General features: G+C 42.0%; 2 protein-coding genes across 2 annotated transcripts; both read right to left on the reverse strand.

Moving 5' to 3' along the window:
- Positions 1-4,201: 4,201 nt before the first annotated feature.
- On the reverse strand, positions 4,202-6,178 carry PCYB_121970 (aminomethyl transferase; the record flags this gene model as incomplete). Its single annotated transcript, XM_004223528.1, has 1 exon — positions 4,202-6,178. A coding segment is annotated over one exon (1,977 nt), but the record flags the coding sequence as incomplete, so codon positions are not given.
- A 1,483-nt stretch (positions 6,179-7,661) lies between these two features.
- On the reverse strand, positions 7,662-9,587 carry PCYB_121980 (WD domain G-beta repeat domain containing protein; the record flags this gene model as incomplete). The annotated part of the gene is made up of 3 exons (XM_004223529.1): positions 7,662-8,265; positions 8,652-8,670; positions 8,912-9,587. The coding sequence occupies 3 exons, from the start codon at positions 9,585-9,587 to the stop codon at positions 7,662-7,664; spliced, it is 1,299 nt and encodes a 432-aa protein (XP_004223577.1).
- Positions 9,588-11,116: the final 1,529 nt, after the last annotated feature.

The raw sequence follows: 11,116 nt of genomic DNA on the forward strand, positions 1-11,116 counted from the left end.
GGCCAGTGAATATATGGAGTGCTTGTTATTATCAATCGAATTTACAAAAAGCCTAAATCCGGTGATAATATTTCTGAAGTCTAAGTTTGCCTCGAGAGAATAAAACAGTTCGTTAAAGAAATAGGTCACGTCCCAACTGTTTTTTCTGTTCAGCGTTGCTATATCATCATAGACACTGGTTGCCGCGTGTTTTAAGAAGCTGCTTTTTTTTTCCGACGTGGGGTTCCTATTTGATAGCTTAAAAAGAGTGCTATTTGAGCTTAGTATGTAGAGTTGCTCAATATACATGTAGGTGAACAGGTGGTGTATTGCTTCCTCCACGGATATCAAATCCTTCATGAGGTAGTTTCTTGGGTACTGATTCTTTAGTTTATGTTTATCCAGAAAAAATATATTATCCTTGATAAATTTGTAATTTCTTTCTTTTTTTTTATTTTTATTTATTATGTTTACATTTGAGTCTGAGAAGACGAACTCGAAGGAGTTTCGATCTCGGCCCATAGGGTCTCCTTCCCCCGGGGTGCCCTCATCATCGGTATCCGCTTCGGCATCGTTTTCCTCATTTGCAAGATTATTCCCCAAGTAGGAGGCATCCCCTCCCTGGGGATCTCCCTCCCCATCTTGGTCTACCCCATCTTCCTCATGGATCACATCCTCATTTGTGCAGATTCCTTCACTGGCTTCTTTCCCCTTGCCGCTTTTAAACGCGCTAGAGGGTGTGTCCCCTTTTGGTTCATTTTTATTGTCATCCTCCTTAAGGGAGGCCCTCTCCATGCCGTTTTCATTATCTCCCTCTTCGTTCTCTTCCACGTTTTTCAATTTGCTCGACTGCCTATTGTTATTGATACTCCGGTTGCTGCTCTTCGATATTGTGTACTTTAAAAAGGTCCTAAATAATATCCTCACAAGAACTCTCGCTTTGACGGTACGAATATAGGACAGTATATTTATAATATCCTGCAGGGATATTTCATTGTTCACTTTTTTACTGTTTTTGTTGAAAAGGATATTTAGGGCATAATTCAATCCATAATTATTCATCCTGTTTTCATTTTTCCTGTTTGTTTTTCTCAACACTTCATGGAAGGAGGGAAGTACAAGGGCAATGTAGGGTCTTAAGATGTGAGGATATACATATATAAAATCTAGGGTTCTGATCCGCTCGTTTATTTCCTTTTTGTTTAGGTTAAATTTTTTTCGTATTTTTTCTATATCTTCCTCGCTCAGACAACCGTGGTTCAGGGTATGTTTTGAGTGTCCCTCCCCCATGTTTTGGAGCGCATGGAAAGAAAAAAAAAAAAGTTCCGGCGAGAGTTAGCGGGGCGGTCGGCAAACAGACCTACTACAGGGGACCATTAAAAGGAAGCTGCTTCGTATACAGATTAAGAATGCCACTTGAAAATGTTATTTAAAGGGTCGTCAAAAGGCTGCTTAAAGGGTCGCCAAAAGGCTGCTTAGAGGGTCGTTCATATGGCTGCTTAAAGGGTCGTTCATAAGGCTGCTCAAAGGGTCGTCAAAAGGCTGCTTAAAGGGCCTTCAAAAGGCTGCTTAAAGGGTCGTCAAAAGGCTGCTTAAAGGGCCTTCAAAAGGCTGCTTAAAAGGCCATCAAAATGCTTCTTCAGAACAGCGACGAAACACGCAACAAAATTGGCTCTACATATGCGACGTCGAAATACATGTTTTCACGCACGCGCCCAGTCTGTGTCGTGCGTTCATCCGGCAACTCCTTGGGAAACCATTGATCGCGTGAGAAAATTAAAATTTTTTCCTTTCGCCCAATCACCAATTCGTGACTTTTTTTCTTCACCTCGCTGTTGTAGGCTTTGGCAAATGCGCACGTCGATGTATAGCACGCGAAATTTGACATGCAACAGAAGTGGGGCGTATGTATTTACCCCCGGGGCGAGAATCAGCCTGTTCCGTTTTATGCGACATCAATTTTTTTTTTTTTCTCCTCCTTCCAGCACGTTGGCTCTGCTCCGTATGCATATATCCTTATGCTGCGTGCACGCCAAGGTGCTATAAACGCGCACGTGCGTACATATATATATAATACGTACATGTATATAGTACATATATATATTATGTATATATTATGTATATATGTATATCTCTATATATGCATATATTTGTTTGTTTATTTGCATATATGCACGCGGCGAGCACCTCCCCAGTGGGCGGTCTCCAGTTCCTTTGCAAAATTCCCTTTGTTTCTTCCCCCCCCCGCGCGGTGGAAGGCAAAAGGGAGAAAATTCCTTCGCTCTTTACCTCCAAACGATTTTCCCCAGTCACGTATGACGCTTCAATGGTATAATTAGTCTTCAAAACTTTCACTTGTGCTAAGTGTGGGGGGCCGCAAAGCGAATATAAAGTTATTTTCCCCCCTGTGCGTGTACATGATGACATATAAACCGTTAGGCCGCGTATGCCAATTTTCGATTGCCCTTCCTCATTTCACTTGCGCATATATACGTGGCGTTTATTATATACTCTCTCTTACGCGCTCGTGCATGCACCTTCACGTCTGCAAATATACTCGCATGCACGCCTTCACCCTCGCCCTACCTGTGTCTGCTAATTGTGTTTTGCCCGTATAAAAGATACAGTGCCGTTTTGTGCGTAATGTGCTACTGGCTGGATTTGTCCTTTTTTTATTTCCTTTATTATTTTTCCTTTTTCTTTTTTTTTCTCTTCCCCCTCCCATTGGAGTCTACGCCGGCTGCAGTATATGCGCAGCTCTTCTAAGCAGTGCCCGTAGCGAAGCAGACGATTGCACTCTTCGATTGATATTTCGAGCAGGGGTATACACATGTGAACTTATGCGTACTTGCGCACGTATGTGTTATCGTTTATGACTATGCGCTCATCCCACATACGTCTACTTATGCTTATGCACACAATGCGATGTGCAGTTTCTTCTACCCCACACGCCATGTTTTTTTAAACGTTGGAAGTTTACTTGTCGCGGAGAAGAAATATATAGGTAGGACACACCCATTCGTGATTTGAAAAGCGTAAAATTGTTAACGGAAGTTTTATTTATTTTATTTTTTTTTTTTGCGATCGAGAAAAATGGGAAGTGAAAACACGAACTCCCGCGTTGGCGCACATTTGGGTTTTTACTCCAGTTGGTTCCAACTGGGGATGTTAAGCTGCATGTCAAGTGGCATGTTAAGCAGCATGACATATAAAATGCGCATCACGCGGCATGACATATAAGAAGCGCGTCACATGGCCCATTATGCCACTCACAAAGAGGACAGCAAATCGGGGGAAAAAATCAAATAATTATGTGCCAAGCGCCTTTCTTGCCCACCCTTTTTTTTATTTTTCTGTAAAAAAATTGAGGCATTTTTGCGTTTCACCCCAGTTTGGAAAAAAAAAAAACACGCGCTTAAACGCTTTTTTCCAGGCGTCGTTATTAAATTTGGCGTACAAAGATATGTGCATACGAATATGCAGCCATTTGCGTGCGTATATATCTCTACGCGAATTTACTAAGTGAAAGAAGCATGCCGCCTCTCCGTTGTAGACGCGTGTTTTGCTCATATATAGTGGGTTTCCTGCGTGGAGGGGTTCTCCTGGCACGTGGCCCTCCACATGAACCAAGGTCAGTACGGTATGCACCCCCCTGCAAGCGTGCCTCTCGCAGCACCATTTTTTCTTTTTTTCTTTTTTGCAACCCGGGTTAATACTTATGCTCCACGAACGGGAAGGCGCACACCTGGGCGAGCGCAAACTTGTGAGCCGATCTGCTCCTCAGTATTTTATATTTTTTCTTCTTCGAAAATTCTTGCGGGATATCGGTAGGTATAGATATGAGCACCTTTTCGTTATTTTTGGCAAACTCCCTTTTGATGTACCCCTGAGCAATTCTCTTTTCATAAACGGGGCTCCATGTGCAGGAGGTTACATATCCAATGGGTTCCCTATACGGATAGGACAATATTTTGCACGTCTTAAAAATTAATTCCTTAGATACTAGGCCAACACGTAGAAACTTGGACTTCATGCTGAATTCCTTTAGCAAATTTTGATACCCAAAAATATTTCTCTCTTTAATTTTTTTATATTTTAATGTCCAAGCAAGGGATGCAGTAATGGGGGTTGTGTTTTTAAAAATGTCGATGCCGTAAAGGGGAATCCCTGCCTCCATTCTCAACATATTTAAGGCATATGCTCCCGCCAATTTTACCTTCACATGGCTTAAAAATAATTCAACGTAGTAATCACTTATGTTATTATCTACAACGAATTCGAATCCATCTTCTCCTGTGTCTCCACATCGGATGCACAGAATTTCATACTGGTTCATCTCATCATGGGGGGGTACTTCCCCTGTCACGTTTATCGCCTCCTTTGCATTTTTCACCATGTTGAATTTTTTAAAACTCATGTACGGGATGTTAACAAATTTGTCCTTTTCATTTTCTTCTCTTTCGAAGTGTATCCCATAATGTTGACATTTTTCTGTGTCTTCTTTTATTACATTTTTTAGGAACTTCACCCCTTTCTTCCCTTGGGCTGCATTTCCCCAGTTAAAATAATCCAGCACATCATTGAGGACCAGGTTGCTTAGCGGCCCCTGCAGGGACAACACCCTCTTGTTTGTCTCGACTTGTATGTGTACATCCATTCCGCTGTCTTTGCAAAATAAAATGTAATCACTTAAGAATTCATAAAGGCCCTTCTTATAGTATCCTGAGGAGATCAACACGACTTCATTTTCTCCCTTTAGCACGTAAGCCGTGTCTAGTATGTACGCTTTGTTGTCCAACACACAGGTGTAGCAAACGTCGTTACTGTTCATGTCATTTAGGTCACTAGATAGGAACTGGTTGCATAAGTAGATGCAATCTCTCCCGGTAAACTTAACTATTAGCTGATACGATTTATCAAATAAGCTACAAGCATTTCTTGTGTGGAAATATTCTTGCAAGGTACCCTTCGAAAACTTGGACGCAATAATGCAGTTATTATAAAGAATGAATGAAGCTCCCTTGCTGCTAAAAAGAGACCCCAGTTTTCTATTCCTATCAGCTGTGCTCAACGTGGTGAATACGTCTAGGCAACTTATGTCAATCTCTTCTCCTTCATCTGTGTAATTTAAAATGTCTTCGATGTAAAGCTTTTTTAAAATTTGCTCATCTTTGCGGTTTTGAAGTACACCATCTTCAGTTATGTCACTAGCGCAGTGCATGAGGTTGTACTCCGGGAGGGGTTCTAGTTCTTTACCCACATCTGCATCTCCGCCTTCTATTCCATTGCTTTGCTCGCCTTTCGGAATGTGCCTATACGTTGCGGGTTCCTCCATCGGAAAGGGGTTCTCTCTGCGGGATGCCCCCTTTTGGTACATTTCTCCAAATGTGCACTGTTGACGGGGGTGCACAATCGCCCCCTCCTCTTGGGGTTCTTCCATCCGATTGGTGGTGCCCTCCCTATCTGCGCTCGCCTCATCTTGTACAACCTTACAGTTGCCCCAGAAAGCCCCACCCGAGACATTCTTCCTCTTCCTGCGGACATCTTTCAAATACCCTGGAGCCTTTGCATAGCCATTCTCATTGCAACTTTCGTGAAGGCGGTTTATATTGGTGTACTCGTTGGTCAGCTTCTTTATATGCGTGTCGACAAAATACTGTGGATTTTCAATTTTGTTAATTATTTCTTTCTTTTTGTCGATAAAATTATCACATATGGAGAAGAGGTTCACACTGGGTGGGATCATCTGATGTCTGTCCTCGTCATTCTTCCCACCACGGTAGGGCTGAGGATCCCCTATCTTGGTAACCTCCTTACGCATTTGCATAAGACGGTTTATGCACTCCCTTTCTTCTGTACTGACTTCCTCCTCTATTTTTTGTTCATACATAAAATTCGAGCCATTATTTTTGGTCACTTGCTTGAGTGGGTTATATATCCACCCGCCCCAGCTGCCCTTCTTAACCTTGGAAAATTTGGGCACATGGTTAGGGTTATGTCTGTACTTTTCTTCATAGAATTTCTCCCTCAGCTTTTGCCTCCTCCTGGTTACTGCGCCATACGTCCCGAAAGCTCTCCCTCCACTTTTGCACATCCATATTGGGCCACCATCAAACGAGTTTTTTACAATGTGCGCAGGTGAAACTACTTTCTGGCGACCATTTATTCCATTAAGAAGGAGAGAAATTTTCTTATTCATTTGAAAGTTCTCTCAGGGATAAAGCAGGGAATGTGGTTTGCCTAGCTGGGGGGAGGGGCTTCAAATGCTCCCGCACGGGCAAATGTCACCATGTGGGGGAAGTTAAATGCCTGGTGAGGACAACTGTGCATATTTTTATGCTCAGTTTTGATGCGTACCAAGGGTGTGGCGGTTAGAGGTACTTGTTCATTTTATTTAAAAGCTCATTTTATTGGACCCATTAGAACCATTGGTCCATATTAACATCGCATTTGTGAGTTGACCATTTGATGCGTCCCCCGTCCCAAGTGTCACACTTTTCACGACGCTGCCTTTTTCAGGGAAACCAACTTCGTTCGCGACGAGCCACTGTCCCATTACGTTACAGAAGAGTGGAACAAATTTTGGTTCCGATCTTCCCCCCCGGTATAACCGCGCCTCGGAAAATACCTTCAACAGGATGACGACATCAAAAGGTGTCGTAAAGGAGCGCATTCTTTTGCGCTCTAATGAACAGGCAACTACTAACCCCCTTCGCTTGGCATATGCCCATCCGGATGGTTTCCAAAAAGGATTCCTTCCTCTTCCAGCATGAGCAGCGCCAAACTTGCGTTCGTAACGCTTCAGCAAATGTTAAGATAAAAAGCCCTATTGGAGCACCCCCTTTGGAATAGTCCCAATTTGGACGAACCTTGCTTGCCGCGCCCTTTTCGCTTCGTCAATTCCGCTAAAAGGCATAAGTGAAGGGGTGATTGTCCCCTATCTAAGTGGCCACAATGTGGAAATTTTTTTAAAACACGTAGAACCCCTTTGACGAGTTGTAACAAAAAAAAAAAAAAAAAAAAAAGAAGGAGAGAAAGAAGGCTGCGCTGCGCTCATGCGGATAAACTTTACGGTGAGCACACTTGCGCACTTTCACGTATACACTGCGTAACTGTGGACACCAAAACAACATGCGCAGGTAGGTGGCGAATGTGTTCGCACCAGGGATGCCCTCTAAAGTAGAAGTTGCTTTTCCAAGAATTTTGCCACATTCTTGAAACAAAAAAAAAAAAAAAAAAAAATTTAAATAAATAGATAATTAAGCAGATAATTAAGCAGATAATTAAGCAGATAATTAAGCAGATAATTAAGCAGATAATTAAGCAGATAATTAAGCAGATAATTGAGCTGATAATTAAATGAGGAAGCCAAATGTAACACACGAACCCCCCTTTTTTTGGGGTGCACCTCGCCACGCACGTATGCTTCCATCCCCACCCACACGTGCAAACGCAGAGGACAAAAAAGTTGTGCTTATTTCAAATGGGCTCTGAACACAGGGAGTGGGAGGGGGCGCCAACCTCTCTACCATAATGCGCTACGTATTATTTGTACACCGTATGCGCGTTTCTCGCTCCAATGTGGGTTGTTCCATAAGGGATGCGGAGGACATGCTGTACCCCGCATTGAAAGGTACCTCCCAATGCGAACCTCGCCACGCGTGAGGCCCCCCACCGGTATATCAAGAAAAATGAGCAAGAATGTTTTCCTCCGCAAATTCGGTATTCTTGTACAACTTCCACGTCCTGTCAAAAGACGTGGAGGATATGAAACTCCCATCCGGAGAGATATCAACATTTCTCACCTTATTATCATTATTGTATAAAATCTTGGTGCAGTAGAAATTCACGGAGTCCCATATTTTGATGAAGGTGTCGAAGGAACTGGACGTTATGTACCTGCCATAGGTTGGCTCGAAAACTGCGTCCGTTACTATTTTGTTGTGTGCAAGGATGTTACACGAAACGGTAAAGTTTCTCAAGTCAAATATCTTTATCGTATTATCAGCTGAGCAGGTACAGAACATATTTGGAAAGAAGGGATTAAAATTGATGTTCATGATGAGGTTATTATGAACCATTTTTTTTTTGTCAATATTTTTTCCCGTTCTTATGTCCCATAGCATTAGCCCCCCCTTTGAATCTCCAGACAGGTATAAATTTCCATAGGGGTTAAACGTGGCCGAATACACATTCGTGTTGTGACCCTCTTGGTAAAACAGCTCTTCCTGCGTTTCGATGTCGAAGAACTTTATCGTTTCATCTTCCGAGCATGTCAGTACGTGTCTGTTCAATGGGTGAAAGGATATTTTGTTGATCCGATCGTCGTGTGCCTTCACCTTACACAGCAGGTGTTTGTTACCGTCTTTACCACTTTTGCCGCTTTTACTGTCGTTATTGGGGTTTCTTTTTTTTCTTTCCCCATTATGCTGGTCATCCTTTGCCTTCGTGCCAACACCTTTTGAGTCCTCCTCTTCATTATCGCTCAACTGGTCAGTCGAGTGTTCTCCGCTTTGGTTCTTCCTCCCCCCTGCCGCCTTTTCGCGAGAGTCCCTATACGAAAGGCCTTGGTCATCCAAGTCATCCAGCAAGTCCTCTTCGGTGAAGGGCCTCCAAAGGCAGAAGGACCTATCAGATGAGCAGGATGCCAAAAGAAGGTCTATCTTCTCCACATCCTTATAACTGAGAGTACTATAGTAGGAATAATTATTGGGATAATTCCAATCAATGCAATTTATTTTATCCTCATGTCCATTTTTAAGTGTCTTCACGATGTTATAATTATCATTCTGATAATTAAAAATATTAATGTACGTATTATAACTGCTAACTGCAAAGACGCTATTGTCAGGGGAAAACTTCCCCATGGTTAGAGGTCTATCATCCCCCAGTTGAGAAATGAACAAATCAAATTCACTCTTCATATGTTCACTATACAAGGATATATATCTTTCAAATTCATCCTTTGAAAATTTATCTTGAAATTTTTTTATCATTTCTTTGTGCAATAATATCCTTGGCAATGTTTTTAAGGTTAAATCTAGACGAGCTGTCTTAAGTGCTTCCGAACTTTCTGTGTAGAATTTTTCCGTGATGGTACTCCTTACAGTGATCCCTTTAGCTGCAATGCTTTGTTGTTTTAACCGCTTCGTCCCTAACTGTTCTTCCAATTCATTTATTTTTAAATATTCTGGTGAATTCACATCATACAATTTGCTAAAATCGATGTAGTATCTTTTCAGGATATTTTTAAATTCTTCCACTTCCTCCTCATTGTCGATATTTTTTTTTTTTACAAATTTATCATATTTTGTTATTAGCACACTTTTGAGTCTTTTTCTTTTATCATAGCTATCTTCTCCAAAGAGACAAATGGGTTCTTTCAATAATCTGAGGATATTTTTCACATCCAATTCCTTCGTGGGGATTCCCAAACACACTTTCCTCATCTTACTTTTGATTTCAAATTCTTCCATTACATTTTCGCTGCTGGTCATTTCTACCTTCCCTTTGCCGATTCCTACCCCTAGGCCCATCCCTATTCCGCTTTTTTTCAACTTCCCATTTTCGTTTAATATGGATTCATTGAGAACATCGCTGATTTTCATTTTTTCCAAATGGTGCAGCAGCCAGGCGGGAAGATTATGGGGTGGGGGAGAGAGGTCTTACTTCGCAATCTTTCTCCTCGTGCGCAGGGAGCTTTGCATACATGCGTATATACACGTATACATGCACAATATGTACGTGTTGTACGCGCTGATGTGCCCCTTCTTATCTGGGCCCCGAAGTGAAGGCGAACCGAATGTGAAGCGAATGCGAAGTGGCTACTGCCAGGATGCACACATAACATACCATATACCCAGCGCACAGGAGTTACCATAACGCGGAAGCATCCTCTTTTTTTACCTGCGTACAACTTCGACCAACAACGATTAGCCACATGAAGGAGTAGCTACCTTGCTATATACGGGACATGGGAACGGGTTAGTGGCTTTTCTCCCCTTGTATCTGCTTTTCTTTCTCATATCATGCGTCGCGGAATCGAAGCACTGCATATAAGTATAACTGCGCTGGAACAGTTTGCAAATGATGAAAAAGGGGGATGGAAAAAATGAACGGAAAAGTCAAAGGGGAAAATAATACAGGAAAAGTGAAAAAAATTAAAAGTAAAAATGGAAGAATAATATGAAAAACTCGAAAGAAAAAAAAAAAAAAAAAAGACGACTGAAAAATTACGCGAAAAATGAAGGCGAAAAGTGAAGGCGAAAAAAAAAAAGTGGGCAAGCTGGTTAAAAGCTTGTAGGTTAGGCGACGCACGTGCTGTATCGAAAAGGAAAGCCGTTCGGTTTTGAAAAGGTTCTGCCATACATATGGCGCATACAATTTACGTATGTAACTACCTCATGCACCTTTTTAATAATAAAAATACCAACAGCAAATTGTTTGGCAAAAGGAAATGCACAGAAAATGAACACATTCTCGAGAGGGGGCCTGCCTTGCACGGTAGTGGTACAGTGAATTCGTTAAAATGTGGCCCCAAAGCCGATGGGGGAAAAAAAGAAGCATCCCTATGGCAGTACAAATATGATACAACCCGTGTGCTGTACCACCATTTCACATGGCACTAAACGAATGGGTTATATATGCGCAGTATGCTTTGCTAAGTCAACGTTGCGAAGAAATGGCGGTCTATTTTCTTTTTATTTTCCAGCCCTTTCGTTTTTTCTAGCTCCTTCCACGTATCCAATAGCGCCAAACTGTTAGGCAACACTATTTTTATGTCCCTCCATTTGCCATTTGCATTGTAAACCAATTGGCAGACCTCTGTCAATGGTTTAGGGTTACATGTGTGCCTCACAGCATGCTCCGTATGTGCACCCCTTCGTGTATTTAAACAGGTCCAAGTATATAATTATTCACATATTTGTGCTGAGGATGGTCTACTAAGTGATGCCCCTCACTCGTAAGTAAACTCGTTTTTATTTGTTCAAAAGAACCTCTCTGTAAGGTCTTCTTTGTTAAAAGGGGTTACCCTTTTTTGTGCGTTTTTTTTTTTTCACTGTTTACTATATTTCGGGAGGATAGGCGAGCATATCATAGGGGCAAAAAGTGAAGCATGCCCAATGGCGCTTCATGC

Source organism: Plasmodium cynomolgi, chromosome 12 (assembly GCF_000321355.1).
Source record: "Plasmodium cynomolgi strain B DNA, chromosome 12, whole genome shotgun sequence".
In the NCBI taxonomy this organism is placed as follows: Eukaryota; Apicomplexa; class Aconoidasida; order Haemosporida; family Plasmodiidae; genus Plasmodium; species Plasmodium cynomolgi.